Here is a 21,614-nt window from a genome sequence, read left to right as displayed (position 1 = left end):
AAACAAAAAGCGCTCAGTTGCCTTTCAAATATTCATGGCAGATAAATGGTTTCACATTTTGTTTAAATTCAGCCGGCAGGCCTGAAACGGTGAGCCGGTTTAATTTTTGATGGTGTTTTATCATACAACTCGTACACGGTATAGCCGCAAAATATCTACTCTGTAATTTAGAGTGGGCAGCAGGACCGGACTCTAGCAGTTAGTTCAACAATTATATTCATGAATTAAAGACCGAAAACACATGCTCAATTACTGGGAATCATTTGATACCTCAAAAAACTGTGCCATTTTTATCGTCCTGAAGTAGAAGATTAGTTTTAACCTTATACCGTCAGTTATAACAATAACTCAAGTGGGGGTTGATTTTTCGTGTTGTATGGTTTTCATAAATTTGAATACTAATTACGAACGGAATCTCCTCTAACTACAATTTTGTTTGTTCGCGTACTCATCCAGAAATGGGCATCATCGATAAAGATGATGAAATTAGCGTCAGTTGCCAACTGCTCCAGAGCGAACACACGTCGTTGTCTATGGTCGTTTACCTTCGTTCCTGGGTCAGTTGAATTTTGTACAGACGCAGTTGTGGTATGCCAGTGCGAGTAGTCTTCTCTGTAGAACGATTAAGTTGCCCGAGCAGAACATTTAATGTTATCCCAATCTACCACTTCCTTCTTCTATATATAACATAGTATTCCTCCTGTGTAAGACCTGAGATCTATTTGAGAGTATCTGACCGAGTCTAGCATCCTCCTTTGCAATTGAGTCTGCAGCCTCATTGCCTTCCAGACCGATATAGCCAAGAATCCAGACCAGAGACAATCTATTAAGTCTTTCTATCGAGGAGAGTCGTTCTTGGCAATTTACTACCAATGAGGTATGTTCCTCCTGACGAAAATCAAGTAGTTTTCATAATAGAGCTCTAAAACAACGCATTTTAAACTTATCTTTTCAACCTTTTTCTTTGAAAAATCATTTAAATACTTAAAAAAAGAGGAATGAAATAATGCATTCAACATATAAAGGGATTCGTTTCAATTTCACCATTTGGCAACATCGGTTATAGCTAATAAAGGACAATGAATCTTCTCTATATAAATAAATAACAAAACAACTGTTGTTTAAGTGGCTTGTGGAGGTGGTATTGAACTATAATTTATATTTTGCCTTAATTGTTGATGTATAAAGAAAATTTTCCTTTTTTAAAGTAGAATATCTAGGTACGTATACATTATTACAACTTGATACAGGCGCTGTTGCCATTATGTGAATTAGAAACAAATCCCTTTAAAAATTAAAACCTAACATTTGAAACATCAATTTGAATACTTTTTGAAGTGAATTTGAAAAACTCATGAATTAAACTCAACTTTATTTTGTTCAAACTTGCATTTGCTGTAATAACCCAAATTGAGGAACATTCCCCGTTTAGACGTTTCTCGGTAAGAGCCAAGAGCATCCAACGCTGTTTGACTGTCCCAGAATATCCATCTGTGAACCAACAACTATCTGATCTCAGTATTTCCTTCTCCCGGAGGATCCAGCCTATCATATACTTACGTTTGTCTAAACGCTGCCTTCTTGTACTAGGAATAATTATAATTTTGTGGCAATCGATCGTGAGTGGATACTGTTGGTACTTTCCTACCACCTTCAATGATTGAAACATCTTTTTTCTATATACCCTGACTGTACCCTATGCCCTGACCAGATAATGCAGTCAAACTGTAAGGTGTCAATTTAGTGTACACTTGCGTTGAGTTGGCAACGATGGACAGTTGGCAGCATTGTGTTTGATTGGACTGGTATCGAATCACCCCCCTCTCTTGCTAGTTCTGTTCCACCAGGGCAGTTGGGTAGTCCATGATTTAAATGATAAGAGTGGCGTAGTATTTTATTCGCAATCAGCAAATGAACTAAAACATGTTTTTCTAAAGGCGTTTAAAAGCAAGTCAAACGTATCAGGAGATAAATAGTCTTACTGAGACTTTACTGTGTCCTGCAAAACGCATCAGTACTTGAGCACCTTCACTTTACAGTAAGGTCTACCATCTTTAACAAAGTAGTTCAATTTATCAGTGGAAAGAAAATCAATATTTTGAAGATTCTGAATGAGAAGACAGACAATTATAAGCAGCGTGGTTCAAATAGTACTGGCTGGTATCTCAATTGCCACAAAAGAAATAACCAGGAAAGGAATTTCTGGCAAAAACATAACAATCTGCACTGATAGTAGACAAGCCCCATTAGTCTTGAACAGACAACGTGTTACCTCAGGGCTGGTACAAGAGTGCCACCAAGATTTAGTCAAAGCCTCGGTAGGTAATAATATTATTCTGAGGTGGGTTAAAGGGCACGTCAAGGTAATCGCCTTGCCAACTCTTCAGCCAAGTAAGCGGCTGGGCTAAGAATTTTAGGACCCAGTGACACATACGACCTGATGACTTCGACAACTACGGAATTAGCCAAACGTCACACCCATGCTCAATCCCTAAAGAGATAGAATGGAATCAAAGGATGCAGGATGTGTGAACAGGAACATGAAACTGCCAGGCATGTCCTATGCGAGTGCCCGGAGTTATTGTCAATAAGAGAGTGTGTGTTCTTGGCCCACATCTGCCGATATAAAGGAGATGTCTCCTGGAAAGAACAGGATGGACGATGACCCAGAAAGACAACTCCTCAGGAGGAGTTGTTCTCACACTCAGGTCACATGTGGCCTAAGTGATGTGGACCTTCACTCAACCTCCCTATTCTACAGATACAGATAGGCATCTGATTCTTATTGTCCTGCTTTATAAACACGCAGAAATGTATCCGTCACTTTTATCAATCACGCTGGGTATTTTGTCGAGTTTAGATTATTGGAACAATCGATGGCAAGCTTCAAATGAAACACTTTTTTGTTCGTGTTATATTTTAAATCCGGATCTGTGGTTTGCCTAAAGCGTCGTCCTCTTTCATTTTGCCGAGAAACTATTCAATTTTTCATATTCCATCAACGCAAACCAAACTCATATACATTTCGAAATGCGGCAGTTTTCGACAGAGCAGCTTCGCTAATGACGCTATAGCCTGGGGAGCACTTTCATGAAAGAGTATATTCGGAAAATAAGATTTATTAACAAACACCCTCAGAATGTGTTTTTATCAAATGGACCGTGAAATGAGATTTCCAAAAACTCTTATTCGAATAAAAAAATCTCGAAATTCGAACGTCCTATGAGTATTCCCTTTGCAAAATATTTCTTTTGGAAATTCAACCAAAAATCAATTGATACAATGAAACGTTATAATTTCGGGATGTCACGAAATATGTACCATTTTTCGGGATTGTTGACCATTCACTTCAATGTTTCGTCAAAAAAAGCGATTGAAGAAGTACAAGTTAAATTTGGATGGAACTGGCCGATATTTTATGAAAATCCTTATCAAAACTTACTAATGAAATTTCATTTTGATTTTCACTATGAATGGTTAATGACATGGAAAATAAAACTAATTCAATTTTCTTTAATAAAATCAGAAAATTACTGTAACAAATATACGGTTTAAGTTTCGTTATGCTACTTCCAACAAAACCCACTAATTAAAACTTTCAACAAACAATTCGATGATTCATATAAATTGTATAGCGAAACACGTTTTGTAAACTGATAAACGTGTAAACTGGTAAACTGTAAACTTGGAAATTGGCTTTGTGAACTGTCAAGTGATTTTGTAAACTGGTGAGCTGGTTTTGTAAATTGTCTAGTGATTTTGTAAACTGTAAACTGGAAAACTGTAAACTTCCTAGTGGTTTCATAACCTGGTAAACTGGAGAACTATAAACTGGCGAGGTGGTTTTGTAAACTGTCTAGTGGTTTTGTAAACTAGTTAACTATGAACTGGTAAACTGTAAACTGTATAGTGGTTTTGTAAACTGGTTAACTAAACTGGAAAATTGTAAACTGATTTTGTAAGCTGTCTAGTGGTTCTGTAAACTGAGAAACTGTAAGCTGGTTTTAGTTATTTTGTAAACTGGTTGACTATAAATTGGAAAACTGTAAATTTTCTAGTGGTTTTGTGAACTGATTTAATGAACTGTCTACTGGTTTCGTAACCTGATAAACTGGAGAACTATAAATTGGTGAGGTGGTTTTGTAAACTGTCTAGTAGTTTTGTAAACTAGATAACTAAAAACGGGTAAATTGTCTAGTGGTTTTGTAGACTGGTTAACTAAGCTGGAAAATTGTAAACTGATTTTGTAAGCTGTCTAGTGGTTCTGTAAACTGAGAAACTGTAAGCTGGTTTTAGTTATTTTGTAAACTGGTTGACTATAAATTGGAAAACTGTAAATTTTCTAGTGGTTTTGTGAACTGATTCAATGAACTGTCTACTGGTTTCGTAACCTGATAAACTGGAGAACTATAAATTGGTGAGGTGGTTTGTAAAATGTCTAGTGGTTTTGTAAACTAGTTAACTATAAACGGGTAAACTGTCTAGTGGTTTTGTAAAGTAGTTAACTATGAACTGGTGAACTGTAAACTGTCTAGTGGTTTTGTGAACTGGTTAACTAAACTGGAAAATTATAAACTGACTTTGTAAGCTGTCTAGTGGTTCTGTAAACTGTAAAGTAGTTAACTATGAACTGGTGAACTGTAAACTGTCTAGTGGTTTTGTGAACTGGTTAACTAAACTGGAAAATTATAAACCGACTTTGTAAGCTGGTTTTGTGAACTATCTAGTTATTTTGTAAACTGGTTGACTATAAATCGGAAAACTGTATGTCTAGTGGTTTTGTGAATGGCTTTAATGAACTGTCTAGTGGTTTCGTAACCTGATAAACTGGAGAACTATAAATTAGTGAGGTGGTTTTGTAAACTGTCTAGTAGTTTTGTAAACTAGTTAACTATAAACGGGTAAATTGTCTAGTGGTTTTGTAGACTGGTTAACTAAGCTGGAAAATTGTAAACTGATTTTGTAAACTATCTAATGTTTTGTAAAGTGGGACACCGTAAGCTGGTTTTGCAAACTGTCTAGTTATTTTGTAAACTGGTTAACTGTAAATTGGTTTTGTGGTTCTGTAAACTGTCTAGTGGAAGTTTTACTTGAATAACAAAATTAAATTTAAGTATTACAATTGAATACTGATATTGTAAACACCTCGATCAAAAGAAACAAGCAATCGTGCAGAACCTAAACGGGCTCATTTTTTTAATCCCCGTCATCCAGAAACATCATCAGAGATAGCAGGGAAATTTATTCATACACAATCCAGCATAACTCAAATTGAGTTCAATATTTCTGACGAGAAAATGCCTTTCTGGATTGGCCAGTGTGGTACAGATAAAATCCACGAATCGGATACGATCGTTATAACGTTTGAAGTTTCAGCCTCAATTCGGTCAGATTGTAATTCACCGCATTTGCTTATAAAGTCCGGAATGCGTAGATGAATATTTCGCCTTCAAGTACAACATTGAAGCGCGGAACAAGACCACGAAGTGAAACAGTTCTGAATGTTGTTCATGGGAAAACCACGTAAAAGGCAAAAGTTTTGTAGGGGAAAGGGAGATCGATTGAAACAGAAAGCAATGAAAGCACACTATTTTAATTTATGAATCAGGGATAATAATGATGTTGTTCAGCTTGACAAATCTAGCAGTGCCACTGAATATTGGACGCACAGTGAACCATCCGGCGAAGTGGAGCGAGATCTCATCAACATCGAGAAACTCGTGTAGCAAAGATCGTGTAAGAGGAGAAATCATAGGGTAAAGTTAGTGGAGAAATTATAGTTACCAAACTCATTTTCTTATCAAGATAAGAAAGTAAGAATTTGGAGCTATTTGAAGTAGTACACTCGTATGATGCTGGTCTGATTGCACATCATCACATAGTGAAAGTCGATATTTTGTAAGTTGTATCGTTGAAAATAGTCGTTATAGAACAGATTTGCAACTACTTCAAGAAAATAAAATTGAAATTGAAAACGATACAATTTCCTCAAAGTGATAATGGCGTGACTGAAAATGAATCCGGAATTCGATGAATATAAGAAGCAGCTTTCAACAACCGCGAAAGATCCTACAGGAATTTAGAGTAACTATACGGCAGGTACTGGAAAGTAACAAATTCGTGATGGTTTTGACGTATATAATTATAGAACTTTTGAACCAGTTGGTGATACAGTATAGATGAATCCCATGGAATATGGAATACTTGTATTGAAAGATCGGTTGTTCTATTAGTCCGGTCAAATTAGACTAAAAAATAAGAGTGAAGGTACATAAATTTACAATAAACTGCAAATGCGTGTAACTGTTCAAAACATAGTTAAAAATAAGATTTTAAAATTCCGAGTGATTGCGATGCCTGTAGAAAAATTTTTTGAGGTCAAAGGTAAAAAATCTCGAGAAAAATTGGGTTGGTGGAAAAACCAATTTTTTTCGAGATTTTTGACTTTTGACCTCGATTACATTTTTTCCAGGCATCGCAATCATTCGGAATTTCAAAATCTTATTTTTAACTATGTTTTGTACAATTACACGCGTTTTCACCTTGTTGTGAATTTATGTACCTTCTTCCAATGTCTAGATTGACCGGATTATATCCAATCTAATAACATCATATCAAAGAATAAATCCGAAGTAAAGGGTTCTAGACGATCCACTGAAGTAATAATTTATGTCGATAGTTCAAATGGTGGGGCACCCATTTCTCTAGTTTTCTGACCTTTTCAATACGTTTTAAACCATAAAAACTGACGCCCAGTTCTTCCGTTATCTCATACACCGTTTTTGATGGGTCAGTCTCCACCAGGGTTGTGAAATCACCGTCATGGATTACTCTATGTTGATCACTTCCAGGCTCATCTCTGTATGTAGAGATCTGTGACCTATGGGTCACAGCAAATGTCACCCATTGTACATCTTCCCGAGGAGTTGTCCTCCTAGGTCATCGTCCATCCCATCCTTTCCAGGAAGGTGGACAGATCACTAGGAGACAACTCCTTAATATTGGCAGGTGTAGGCCAAGACTCGCCGAACATACACTCTCTTTGACAACCTTGAGGTATTTCAAGGTGGCTTCCGCGAAGGTTTCGAAAGGTGCAGCGATATTACTGTCGTTGCGCGACTTCTTCAACCTTCTTGGGGTTTCCGCCGTGGAGGTGCACAAGTGACGGAGCTTCACTGCAAGGGCAGCCGGTTCTTTGCCTTTATTCAAGGCGAAGCTTTTTGCGCCCGCCCCAGAAAGTGCCTTGCTGTTGGAGGTGATCTGCTATGTCCAGCATAATTCCAAGCGGTAGATTGGGGTGGACATTCCTGTTCATCCCCGGTCACTGCCTCAGATTGAGGTGAGCACTTCTGTCCAGCTTCAGGATTGGTTTTTGTTGTTTCTGTTTTTGTGTTTGTTTCATTCATGTGTTTTTCCACGAGTAGTAAGGGAAGAGTTGGTCACCTCTGGCAGAGCCCGCATTACCAGAGGTAGGCTGATTACAATGAGGTTCCGCCCAGTTCCCCAAGGGGATCGTTCCTTACACCTTAGCTTGGGTAGGCTGGTCCACGGTGGCATGTTTTGCAAAGGCTTTTGGAGGTTTTAGTTCCCCTCACCCCACTTATTTCTATCACTAACCAGGAGTCCGGCGATCCCGTCCGTAAGGCCACATTGGCTTCCCGGACGGGACCTCCAGCCACTGGCCGTTCCCCTATCCGTCACCTGGGGTCGCGCCCGATAGGTAGCCCAACCCACTGTGGCTCATCTTCAAGTCTAAAATCTTCGAAACGAAATTTCGCAAACCAACGTCGAACAGAGCGTTCATTATCACTATAATTGTTAAAGGCCTGGTTAATTTTTCGGGCTGTTTTGATTGCGCTTTGGTTCAATTTGAATTAGTAGAGAAAAATTGGCTGAAAACAACATCATATGATACCTAATAAGCTGAAGAGACCAAAAATTACTTAAACATTTTTTGAAACAACCTCATAGATCCTACTTGATTACCACAATCTCTTAACATGTTTTCTTCGCCAAACTCTCGACCAGATTATACAGAACATCTTATACAAGCTGTAAATTTCGTGTATGTCCACTATCGCTATCTCGAGTTCCATAAGATAAACAAATTGGGTTGGAAAAGGAAAACGTTGCGAATTTCGGGCAAGTTATGGAGACACTTATGTGGCAATAAAACATTATGCGATACTACATCACAGATAAAGGCATTTTGTTCCATGTCGAAGCAATGTAGCATATTGCTACGACCGCTCGTAGATACGAAAAAAGCATGGCCCACTCATGGAATTTTATTGGAAATGGAATATTCAATCAAAAAGTTCAATCTATCCTAAGTGGCACTTCCATTTCATGGTCGTAGTGTTAGACAGTTTCATCATCTTGTTTTTTGCACCATTTTCCAGCACGCTAACAAGAGTAACAGGACTAAATTTTTCCTGTACCTAAAATAATTCGCAGGTTGTCTCAAGTAGGATAAAAATTCCTGAAGAGAATTTGATTAATCACAATTAAAAAACAAATTAAACTGGAATCATACTCGCGTGAACTCGGATTTTCAGCAGCAATAAATGCATATTATTCACTTATGGAGAGTCATCTCCGGTATGGAATTCCTTTCTAGGGCTCAGGCAGCCAGATTTTGATGCAGATTATATTCTTTATCGAGAATAGAGCTTTGAGAATAATATTGAAACTGAAAATGGGTGACTCGTGTCCGAATGATTGCGATGCCTGGAAAAAAATTTATTCGAGGTCAAAGGTCAAAAATCTCGAAAAAAATTGGTTTTTCGCGGTAAGTTTTATCATAAAATAACCTCAAATAATAATTGTAGATCATAAAATTATCTAAAAAAAATGTATCAATACCTTGTTGAACGGATTCAACAGGGAAGGGGTTGGAGAAATAACCAAAGAGTCAACAAAGAAGCTCCAAGCTTGAAACTAATGTAAAAAACAGGCAAATATATATACATCAAGTTTGAAAAACCAATACTTAATACAAAAAAACGTTCACAGTAAAGATATTTATACGCCGCCATATGCCGTTTTGATCACGATATTACTACTGGAGAACTCTTACTTCGGAACAATATCGAATCAAAAGATTCGAGTATTGAACTGATAGAGATAGACCTTTACGTAAATCGAAAATGAGGGAACAAATGAGCAGTTGAAAGTAACTGCCTGAATCTTAACTTATCCAGAATCTACTTTTCAATTAACTTCAATCAAACTCGATAATTATTACCCCCGTCAACAGCTGTCTTAGGTGCACAGAGAAAAGGAAACTGCTTAAAACTATCCTCTAATTTCAGGAATGAACTGTAGATTTCAGTACTCAGACTGCTCCAAAATATATCAACAATATCAGGGCTACTCACGGGTTATCATCATTTTTGATATTTTTTCTCATATACTTGCTACGGCTCTCCGTGGTACTTTCTAGAGTGTCTGCTCATATCTCAAAGAATGATATGTATGATGCAACTATAGTTTTTCCGAAGAATTTCTCCCATTATCAGATAAATATGCCTTGAAAGCTTTTTTTACCACCAAAAAATGAATAAAAGGTCTGACAGTGCTCGATGTGAATCTTTCATAGGTGATCTTATTATTCTTGTCCAAAAAAACCTGAAAACACCAAATTCACCTGCTAAACCACAACCATAAGGTTGTGGTGGATCTACTAAACCCAATGCAGGTGAGAGAAACCAGAGACTACCAGTTATATGAAGGGGTCAGTGTCAAGGCTATGGAGTCTCATCAAAGTGATCAAGCTAGATAATGAGCTCTAACAACCAAAGAGCATCACGACAGATCTGAAGAATTCGTAGTGAATCAGGCCATGGGTCAGCTCCCCGACAATCTAATCTAATCTAAGGTATATTGTAGTTATTTTAACACCTCGACACGTGTTTCGATCACCAAGTGATCATCTTCAAGAGGGAAAAAACTCCAGTAATATTCATTACTACATTTAAGGTTTCAAATAGGGCATCACAAGTTTCTACTTCCCCATCAATAAACAGAAAATGTGAGGAACTTTCCAAGAAAAGAAGAAATATAATTAACACATTAAAAACTCCAAAGACGTGGAACAACAAAAAATACAGTGTTTTTAACGCTGGCCCCTGGACCAAAGGCCAATTTCGAAACACGCCAGGAAACAAGACCCCCTTTACTTATAATGAATGCATGAAAAATCGAGTATACCGATGGTGCACGGTGGAAAAATTCAATATTTGAGTGAAAAGTCTGAATGAAACATGCGATACGCTGTAACAGCATAAAATATATCTCAGGCTTCGTGTATAGAGTCGTTATCAAACGAATAGATGAATCGAAAAATTCGAATCGTGTTCCATATAAACACAATAAATCGAGAAAACTGAACTATATAACAGATTCGCGAGAAAGCGCATAACATTTTTGAAGTGATGTACGTCGTATTTCTGAAACATCAATATGAAATATATGGAAATGAACTGCTGAAGTGAATTAAAGGAAAAACTAAAATGGGTAGACCTGGTTTTCTGAATCGAGACTAATACTATAAAGAGAACATATTTGTTTTATTGTTTGTTCGCAATGAATAAAATCAAAAAAAGTACATCATATGACAATAATGAAGTCAGTTTCAGTTCAAATTCATTGCTCAAGTTATGAAGTGTGTTTGTGCATCATATACACTTTAGATATCTCATATCCCCTCAGAAAAATGAAGAGGTTGTCAAGGTAACACTGGTTGTTGATTGATCAAACTTCAGTCTTCATTCATATCCTGTCCTGTCAAGTTGGTTGTCTAGTGCTAAAATATTTCAATTGAAAATGGCAGAGCCATGCAAAGCAAGAGAGCCGAGAGTAATTAATAACGCTTTGATAGAAAAATGCATAGATTACCAATACCCAAAAGGTTAGTGTTTGCATCAGTTTCGTTAAAGAAGTAAGAAAATATAATAGCAGAGGAGCCCACGATGCAAAATGGGGATTTACTCGAGCATCATAGAGACCTATTAGGTTGCAAAGCTTATATGACGAGAAGAAAAAAGTGTTATATAATATATACCTTTTCATCGGTGGGGGAAGCTGCTGTAGAATATTAAATATCTAAAAAAAACTGTTGCATGGACATACTCGAGTGCGTCAGATATTGATACGATCAATGTCCTACGTATTTTTAATAATGTTGGTATGTTAATCTGATCGTTTGCATGATGTGGGTGGTTGTATGTAAGGGTTAAAAGTGAAAAAAAATAATGGAGAACGTCAGATTTTTCTAAGGGGGTACTGAGTGCACCAAAAAAAGCTCTCATTCAATAATCTGACGATTTCTATCTGACGCAAACTCGCGGCCATTATTATAATGTGCAAAAAAAATCGTCATTTTGAAATACTCAAGCGCGTGAGATTAAGATATATATGGTTCATCTTTTTGTTTTAGACATGCTGTCTCATAATCTGACAATTATCTAAAGGGATTCGCCTAATCTGACAAAAAATATTTCTTTACATTTTTTAAAATCATTGAACTTAATTAATTGAAAATCTCACGAAATAGCATGCAAATAAATAAGTGCATGTTTTTTAAGTAGAATTTTTGTATTTATAAAAAATTAATTTGAAAAAAATGCTCAAAAAAATTTAATTTCTCATATTCAATTGATTAATTGAAACTTTCTATGTTTTTTACCACTTTTATTTGTAACTAACGTTACTGCTGTTACTTATACAATATATAAGTTTGAAAATGTCCTTATAGGACGGAACTACAATAACGTTAGTTACAAATAAAAGTGGTAAAAAACACAGAAAGTTTCATTTCTCTTTTCTTCATTAAGATTTCCTACCACGTAGTAACGGCTACATCCATCAATTAATTGATTAATTAATTATCATCGTCATCTTCATCACGAACGAGTCTCCGTGATCAGCTGTGATGGCAACAGAATTCAGAGTGGGGACGGAGTAAGAGAGTAATAGATAGAGAAAAAGTGAAAAAGGAATAAAAACGCGGAGAGGGAAATATAGGCATCACGCAGCTGCACGCATTAAACTTTCTCGACGAATTTTTGCTATTTCGGCTTGCGGAAATCGTTAGATTATATATTTTTCGATATTCTTGAATTATTTTTGTCAAAATGAAAAAAAAAAATTAGCTACGCTCGAGAATGTCGAGATGACGGTTTTTTTACAACTTTGCTGCCCTCCCCTTTCTTTACATCACTCTCAAATTGTTGGATTACTGGAATATACACTTTTTAGCATGTAATTAACTCACTCTACCTTAATCTGACGCGCTCGAGAATTTCTGATGATCAATTTTTTCTTACTAATCTGATCCTTTATCCTTCATGGGCGGCCTTATACATGGGGTTCATATTTGGTGGAGGTACTTAACCGAGTACAAGGTATCCCCCTGTATATTAATTTGCCGCGCTTCAGTAAATCCCGAAATCCCCGTTTGGGCTCCCCTATTGTAAGTAACCACAGGCGTCTAAATGGAAACTAAACCGAGGATGCAAACTAGTGATTAGCGACGAAAAATTCACCTACCAATCTCTGTTTGAGTTGAATGTTACGTCTATTTACGTTGATCTTAATCGATTTATTCAGCGACAGATCTTGTAGAAAAACTGCATCTTCAGAAAAGCTTCCTCCAATAGTAAATTATCCTCATTGATCTGATACATCTTCCTTTTATTATTTGTATGTATGAAGTGATGAATGTAAGACAAAAAATTCTAAATGACTACATTAAACTAAAAAGAGTAGAAAATTTATTGGTCCTGTTTCTGAGTTTGAATATTAATTGAAATTGACATTTAAGTTTAACTTTAGATCATTCTCTCAATAACTGAAAAAATATCAATTACAGTAAATATTATAATGAATGAGCTGATATAGACATCTTGATGTAGACATTTTTTCCGACCCATGCAGTTGCTATTTATTAAAAATATTTATTTTGCCATTATTTGAGTACCTATATATTGGAACGTCATTTTTTGTTTTACGTTTTAAATGTATTTCCCCTTGGACTATAAAAATACTGGATAGTAAAATCAGCTCGATTTGGTGCCGAAACTAAGACTTTTTATTGAACATATTTTGAACCGACACCAACTAAAGAAACACGTAAAAAAAGTTACTCATTTTTTAATTTAACATTTATACATTTGTAAGCATTGTTATAGTAGCTCAATAGTATGAAATTGAGAATATATCATAGAACAACAATATGGTCCTATATGAGAAAGTTAATCAAAATTTTATTCAACATTGACAATGTTAGCTTTGTAAGCACAAAATTTCTGCCCTTTTTGCAAGCAAAGGCTTCATTTCTTCACAAGCTCAACCTCAACAAGTGTACAACATTTTTTTCTGTTTTACAACAAGGTAGTCGATAAATTTTCTGTAACACTAAGCTCCGGCGAGAATCACATACTTGTTATAAAAATAAACTGCATTTTTATTGACAGAATTGTTTGTGTGTGTTGTACCTTATAAATTTCATAATTAGATAGAAATTCACAGTCACTAATAAAATTTATGTCATTTAAATAGAGTATGAATAAAACAGGGCCAAGTACACTCCCTTGGGGGACCCCGGTACCTTTGCTTTTTGACTCGACAGGACGTTGCCTGGCATTTCACCTACAACTGCGGAGGACATCATCAAGCAACAGAGACTGTGTTATATTTTTTATCACGTTGATTGGAAGTCGGGTCATCGGTTTATTGGCCTGATGTATGTGTTGTTGAATGAAAATAGCCAGACTGGATTCTGGGTCAATCCATATCAAGTGATCAAAATTAAAAATAAAATTTTCCTTCATGTTTTTATTTCACTATAGTTTTTGGTTTAATGAATTATCACATAAAACAAAATAAAAATTTGGAGGAAAAATTTTTTTATCTCTTTTGGTTTTTCCAAAATTTTTCTCCAAAATTTGGAAAAAACTTATTTTTGCGTGTGTACAAATTTACGTTTTGATTAATATCTCTTGATTGGATTAAGATAGAAAGGTAAAATAAAAGCCATTCGGTTCAGAATTGAATTAGCTTTAATTTGATATACAACATGATAGTATTCAAAACATTTAATATTTTCAACTTAAAAACTCAAAATTTCAAAACCAAATTCAAAAAATGCATATGATTGAAAATTTTCAAAAAAATACTGTATATTCCTCATGTTATTACTAAGATGTACACAAAATTTTAGGTTGGGATCTTAATGGGATCATACCCAAAACTGAAATTGTTTATATTAAAACGCACAATGTTCAAGATTCAAGAGCAAATTCCAAAAAACGCATATGATGAAAAATTTTCTTTAAAAATACCATGAACTTCTGATACTATCTTTAGGTTGTGATCCAAATTTTAAGGTGGGATCATTATGGGATCATATTAAAGTAAATTAAAATACATCAGAGTCCAATGGTATAGATATGCGTAAATTAGTTTAGTTGAACAAATGTCAAAATTATGTAATGGCAATAAAAATCTAACAGTTTATAAAATTCGAATTTTACATGTAAACACTATAAATATAACAGGCGTACATATGAAATAGTTAATGACTATGTACCGGTACTGAATGAGCTGATGATTAGATGCTGGTGAATCGCAGTCTTGAAGTTAGGCTCTTTGTAGCTGCAACTGCTTCGTTTTGAGAAATCACATATGTCCTTCCTGTAGCTGTTTTGGGATTCACTTTAGTTAATATCTGGCTTATTTTCACTTTTTCCTGGCTTTGGATCTGGACAACACATTATTCCCTTCTCCTTAACGAGCGATTTAGCTTTTCGGGCCATCCTGTTACTGACACCGAACTCAGTTTCAACTTTTTTTACAGTCCAACATTTAGGTAATGTTGTGAGGATCAAGAATTTTTCAGTATTTTTTGTAGTTTTCTGGAATTTTTCTTTTAATTGCACAATCATTTCCGAATCCGGATCAACTGGCTCATCATTCTCAGGGAAGCTTGTATCTCCTACCAACTCGTAAGTGAGCTTTTTAGTGACTTTTTCTACTTTTTTTCTGCAGTAACCAGGTGAGTGCAACCTTTTCTTTGTAATAGGCGATTCTTCAATAATTGAAAGAGATTTGTTTAAATATTCTAAAGACAAATCAGGGTCAGTAAAGTTTGGATCCATTTGGGAAGATGATGGTTTATTTAACGCTACAGTATCTAAATAATTTTTTTCTCTTAATAGCTGCTTACGACAACTGTCACAAATTTTCATCCCTGGCCTTACCACATGATTTATTTCAAACATCCATCCTTGTACAGGTCTCAGACTTTTTATAACTTTATGATTAGATTTTTCAAATGGATTACAACAATAAATTGTTGTAAACCTTGTATCAGATTTGTTGTGTGTGGCATTAATTAACAACTAATTAATTCATAGTTACTAATAATTATTAAGAATTAAAACTGTAAAACTTAATATTCACTTTACTTTCATAATCACAACTCACTCCTCACTAGTGCATAAGAATACTGACTGCTGTAACTGAAGTACAACTTGAATGGCAGAGAGTTCCTGTCTCTACAAGTTAAGTTCATGTAGAGACATGAAAAGATCTCCCACACTCCTCTGACTCATCCCACATTGTTTTACAACAAACAAATAAATAATCACATTTATCAGTATTAAACAGTAAATTTGTTTTCTGTGGATCTGAAACTAAGGGCCTATTCTAAATAAAAATTAGTTTGTAATAAATGACATTGAACAAAAGTAATATTGCTGTAAAGATATTGAGATAATTTAAATTATGCAGACTGATTTTATATAAAAGTGTAACACACTGTAATTAGGCCTAATGGTTAATAATATTTGATTACAATTAAAATCACCTATTAATAAAATCTGTTTAGTAACAAGCATTAAGAGTTCCATAAATCACAAAAAAGTCAAGTTTGATTTAAACAATCTTGAACACTGTGCGTTTTAATATAAACAATTTCAGTTTTGGATATGATTCCATTAAGATCCCAACCTGAAATTTTGTATACATCTTAGTAATAACATGAGGAATATACAGTATTTTTTTGAAAATTTTCAATCATATGCATTTTTTGGAATTTGGTTTTGAAATTTTGAGTTTAAGTTGAAAATATTAAATCTTTTGAATACTATCATGTTATATATCAAATTAAAGCTAATTCAATTCTAAACAGAATTTCTTTTATTTTACCTTTCTATCTTAATCCAATCAAGAGATATTAATTAAAACGTAAATTCGTGTAAGTACGAAAACGTTTTTTTTTTAACTTTGGAATAAGATTTTGAAAAAACTAAAAGAGATATATTTTTTTCTTTTTCATATTTAAGTTTCCTTTTCACCGGTGTAACTAATGTAACAATATCAACCCAGAAAAAAATTGTGAGGTAATTGGGATTTGATCACTTGATATGGATTGACCCTTCTATCAAGCACTTGGATATATTAGATGGTTTTGATAACAATATTATTCATTAATTCCAGGTGAAATTGGACGACTAATGCGAGAAGAAGGCATTCCTAAAGAAGAAATCGAAGAAATCCGATTCGAGTTCATGAATATTTTGAAAATTGATCATTTGTGGGTGTTGAAATCCTTAACCAAACTCCAACTGAACAATAACTTCATCGAGAAAATCGAAAATTTGGAAACACTCGTGAAGCTTGAAGAATTGGATCTATCCTTCAATAAAATTAACAAAATCGAGAATCTGGATAAACTCGTCAACCTAAGAAAACTGAGCCTCTTCGATAATCTGCTGAAAAAAATTGAAAACATGGATACGTTAACAAAATTAACAATATTCACAATAGGAAAAAATAAAATCGATGACATGAAGAACATTCACTACCTCAGGAAATTTTCCAAACTTACCTCTTTGAATATGGCTCACAATCCTTGCGCGGAACAGAAAAATTTCAGAATATACGTAGCAGCGTTTCTGCCACAGCTTGTTTATTATGAATATAAAAGGATAGAGGAAACCGAGAGAGAAGAGGGTAAAGTAAATAACTTTTTTCTTTAAAGGTTGCGTTCCTAAACTTACTGGTGCCGATAAACACTATGGTCGGTAGTAATATAGCTATAGGAGTTCTAAGCCATTCCTTATGGAAAAACACGTGCAAATTTGAGCAGGTGCATTCTGGCGATGGTCCGCGCCTCCTCTCTGCCAGACGTCCGTTCTGTATTAATTGGGCTTTAGACTTTCAGAGCCCACTCCTCCACTTTTGCCGTCATACAGTCGACCAATCAGAAGCTACCCTGCGTAAAGCGGGAAATTCAAATCAGTAGATAAACAAAGAGACTTCTGGCGCAAAATCCCGTGTATTTTCTTATAGAGCTCCGATCGGAACCTTGTGGAACACCCAACTCTTGGTATGTGTGTTTTGGAGAGTGTGGTTGAAACCGTTTTCATGAGTCTGCGTTTAACTGTAATATATCAGTGAATACTTATTCAATTCGATCGAAATAAGTGCCACTTGAATCACTGCACTTTTACCAACGTAGCACAAGTCTATTAATTCCATCAGCATAAAAATTGGCTACTCGGGACTCTATGAAATCGATGAAGGCCATTTTTTGCCGGGTCCAGATTGGCGAAGGTTCTACCAGTGAAAAAGTGGAAAAGATGGTAGTCGGTTGGTGAGAGCTCTGGGGAGTATGGTGGGATCCAAAAAATAATCGTTTTGGTTGTACAAAAACAAAGAAGAACCGATTTACAAACGCGACAACAGACCTCGGGATGTGACAATTCCTGTCGATCGTTCAAATCGTGTGGCACCCACATTTCGAGCTATCCAATACGTTCTACTATCAAAAACAGGACGGGAGCTGACGTCCAGTTCTTCCGCCATCCCACGCATTGTTTGTGGTGGGTCAGTATCCACCAGGGTCCTCGAATCCTCGTCCTGGATTACTGTAGGTCGACCACTTCGGGGTTCATTTTCGAGACTAAAATCTCCGAAGCGAAATTTAGCAAACGTCGAACAGCTCGTTCATCAACCCTATCATTGCCAAATACCTGGTTAATTTTTCAGGCTCTTTTGTGAGCGCTCTGTTTCAATTTGAATTCGGAAAGAAAACTTAGCCGGAAATCGTTCAACGATATTATATAGTAATGCATGTGAATTTAACCCAAAGTATTGAAAAGTGTCACCAAATTGAATCTTAGTTGAATGCCATCTACAAACATTTACAGTGATATTCAGTGTTATTTTGGGGTGTCATCGGCATCGACTCCATTGGTCATTAGCGTCGTGTCCTGTCTCGAGCCACCTAGGGAGCCACCTGCGCCAATTCACTGATTTTTAATACTTGTGAGGGTGGATCACCTTGCTTATTCTGAATCAATAGTGCAATCTCCATCAAATATAGGGTCTCACCCTACGACTCAACCCTGATCCGTTGATTCACCTTCAGGAAAAATTGCTGAATTGAAGTAAGGTTCTCCCAGCTACTTTCCTCTGATGTGGGAATCTGACAGTCTGTACCAGTCTCTTCATTCCGCTACTGTATGCCTTGACGAGCGAATGGTTGAGGCTAGATTTACATCAGATATAAGCAACAGAGCTATATTTCAGTCTTGGGGTTATTAGTCACGATGATTTCTTCAGGTACAAAAATCCCCAAACCTTCTTAAAAAGCTGACGCTTTGTTAGTGAGTCGTTCACACCAGTTGTAGTAACCACCCCTAAGCTTCAAAGAATATGCAGAACCAATTACGTAGTGGCCATCTCAAAGATTATTCGGTTTATTGGGCTGATAATCTAATAAATTACCCTTCAGATCACTTAAAACTCGAACTGTTCACTTAATCATGTATTGAAAATATTTCAGGTTTAGCAATGTTTTCAAAGCAGCTGCAAAATATAGAAAAACTTGAGGAAGAAGAAAATTCGAGGATTGCCATAACCGAGAAGCAAAGAAAAGATGCTGAATTACACTCCCTGAGTTTCGTGGAGTACCTTAATTCTAGGTACCTCTTCGATCTATTATTTGATGGCGATATTGAAGGTAAAGTACATTACGACGTAATATCAGAATCTTCAATAAATTATATGTATAAAAGGTGGAAACATGCCTGAGAGTTTCATCTTCTCTTCCTGGTCATCGCAAGATATTTCTTCAGCGCCAGCTTCCCAGGTTCGCCCAGGGTGATCCTGGCAAGATTGCATACTCTTTAGGGATTGAGCATGGGTGTAACATGTGGCTAGTTCCGCAATTGTCGAAGTCATCAGGCCGTAGGTGCCACAGGGTCCTAAAATTCTTAGTCTAGCCGCTTCCTTGGCTAAGGAGTCGGCAATGCGATTACCTTTACTCCTGTCGTGTCCTTTAATCCACCTCAGGATAATGTCTTTATCTACCGAGGCTTTGGCTAAATCTTGGTGGCACTCTAGTACTAGCCCTGAGATAACACGTTGTTTGTTCAAGGCTAATAGGGCTTGTCTGCTATCAGTGCAGATTGTTAAGTTTTTGCCAGAAATTTCTTTCCTGGTTATTTCTATTGTGGCGATTGAGAAACAAGCCAGTTCTGTTTGGACCACGCTGGTATCTTTTCCCATTCCCCACTTAATCCTTAGGCAGTGATCTGGAGTACACTCCACATCCTGAGCCTTCTTTGGTTTTTGAGCCGTATGTATAATTGCCTATTGCAATTGCAGCATCTGACTCTGTGTTCTGTTTTATTTGTATTTTGTAGGGTTCATTAACACCTGAACACCTGGGTTCAATTGCATCCCCGTTTGCCTGCAGCAGAGGTTGCGCAGTAAGCGGTTCTCGCCATAAGCTCAGCCTCAATTGACCCATTCCTACTTCGAGGTTTACACCAGCCGTGCACAATCGTAACATGGCCATTAACGCAACCTCCTTAACGTACAGGTCCAGAGGGGTCAGACCAGAGGGGTGTTGTTCTCATGGCTCCTGTGATTCAGCCAATCGCTGAATTTGATACAATTTTTGCTTGTAGAACTTTCGGTCCCCATGCAATGGTTCCATACGTTAAGATAGATCTTATTATTGCAGTGTAGATCCAGGTAACCACACGGTGTGAAAGACCCCATGCGCGTCCCACTGTTCTCCGACATTGCTCATAAGCCACGTATGCTCTTTTTGCTCTTCTCTGTAGGTGAGAGTTCCATGTTAGCTTCCTGTCGAGGATAGTACCAAGGTATTTCACCTCGTCAGAAAAGTTTAGTTTGCTGTCTATAACTTGTTACCGAGAAAGTTAAATTCACTGTTCTGAGTGTCTTTTGAGTATCATTGGCTTTTGAAGAATGCCTACATTGCGTTCCAATCATTTCTTTCTTATCTTATTTTATTATCCCCTGCATTTCCATTTCTTCAACCCACCTCGGTCTGAATATTTTTTGTATTCACGTAACCATTTGACATTAATACATTTTACCCTCTGAGGAGATGAAAACAACCATGATCTATAACTCAAGAACTCTTCGAAAATTCACAGGAGAAGCTCTCTTGGAAATTGGCGACGAAATCAAAGATTTCCACATGGAATATGAAGAACAATTCATAAACTTGTGTCAACAAGTATTCGAAATTGGCCAGAAACACTACAAAATCCGCATGGACGAAGTGAATCTATTTACGACTACTGTGAACAAAGCCAAGAAGGAGAACCAAGACGAAAGCGTCAATCATATGGAAGAGTTTATGAAAAAGAAATACGACGTGTTTGATCAATTGAACACCTTGACAAAACATTTCGAAAACGACGTCATAGATATCGACAAATACAAAGAAAAAGTTGACGAATATTTTGTGATGTTTAACGGTATCATCCACGATACGTGGAAAAAGTTGATGAAGTTGGAACTGCAACTCTTTGAACAGATGGAAGAGGTTAACCAAAATTTCGAACACGTTCTTGGTAAGTTTCTGTAAATAGTAGTAATAAGTTGAATAAGTTGAAAAGAGGCAAAAAATGAGCGATAGCTGATTGAAATCTAATGGGAATTTGTTCTTCATTGTAAATTGTTTTTCAGCCGACATGATAAACGCTTTCATTGAAGAAGCTCAGGCGGTTTTTGCGCAGATACGCGAGCAGGAAGTAATTTATACCGAAAATATATCGGATGTCAGTTCTAGGTATTTAACACAGGCCAACATGGGAGAAATTACGGTACCAGATGTCCTGAAATCAATCATGTCGGACAAGGAAGCTTTGAACAATGCCATCGCTACCACCCATGATGCTCATTTGCAAATCATCGATAACAGGTATTATTTAGTTCAAATGAAAATTATGAATACTGACAACATTACCTCGTCTCCAAAATTAACTTCATTTCATTAATTCTTCAAAAGTTCTTACATCAAGATCATTAACTATTATATACAATTTCAACTCAGTCTTTTAAATGTATTGGCAAAAGAATCATGAAATACAAATCAATTTACAGAATTTAGCGTATTAAAAGAGAAAAAAAACACCTCAAAATTGCTGCTTTGTTCCCTCCTGTTCATAAAAGAGGACATATGGCTCTTCGCTCACGAGCGATTTTTGTGAAATTAGGGACACGTGTAAATCGTTGTATTTATTCCACGTGCCAATATAAGGGTGTCTGCAATATGCGGT

General features: G+C 36.2%; 2 protein-coding genes across 4 annotated transcripts in view; one reads left to right on the top strand and one right to left on the bottom strand.

Moving 5' to 3' along the window:
• Nucleotides 1-21,614, bottom strand: part of Gprk1 (G protein-coupled receptor kinase 1) — a 184,305-nt gene that overhangs the window by 33,702 nt on the left and 128,989 nt on the right. The window lies entirely within an intron of this gene.
• Nucleotides 1-21,614, top strand: part of LOC111505068 (dynein regulatory complex subunit 3) — a 111,430-nt gene that overhangs the window by 87,936 nt on the left and 1,880 nt on the right. For 2 of the 3 annotated variants that reach the window (XM_074171562.1, XM_074171563.1), the window contains 4 exons: nucleotides 16,504-17,019; nucleotides 18,857-19,033; nucleotides 20,484-20,906; nucleotides 21,022-21,256. In XM_074171562.1, the coding sequence (XP_074027663.1) occupies nucleotides 16,521-17,019; nucleotides 18,857-19,033; nucleotides 20,484-20,906; nucleotides 21,022-21,256 (1,334 nt within the window). In that variant the 5' untranslated portion in view covers nucleotides 16,504-16,520. Of the gene's footprint in view, nucleotides 1-10,755; nucleotides 10,913-16,503; nucleotides 17,020-18,856; nucleotides 19,034-20,483; nucleotides 20,907-21,021; nucleotides 21,257-21,614 lie in introns of those variants that run through there. The other variant, XM_023159814.2, reaches the window with a different exon arrangement.

Source organism: Leptinotarsa decemlineata, unplaced genomic scaffold (genome assembly GCF_025532065.1).
Source record: "Leptinotarsa decemlineata unplaced genomic scaffold, Ldec_3_MD MMD2_tig00000010_RagTag_RagTag, whole genome shotgun sequence".
In the NCBI taxonomy this organism is placed as follows: Eukaryota; Metazoa; Arthropoda; class Insecta; order Coleoptera; family Chrysomelidae; genus Leptinotarsa; species Leptinotarsa decemlineata.
The sequence above is the reverse complement of the archived record's forward strand: the minus strand, read 5'-3'. Positions and strand labels throughout refer to the sequence as shown.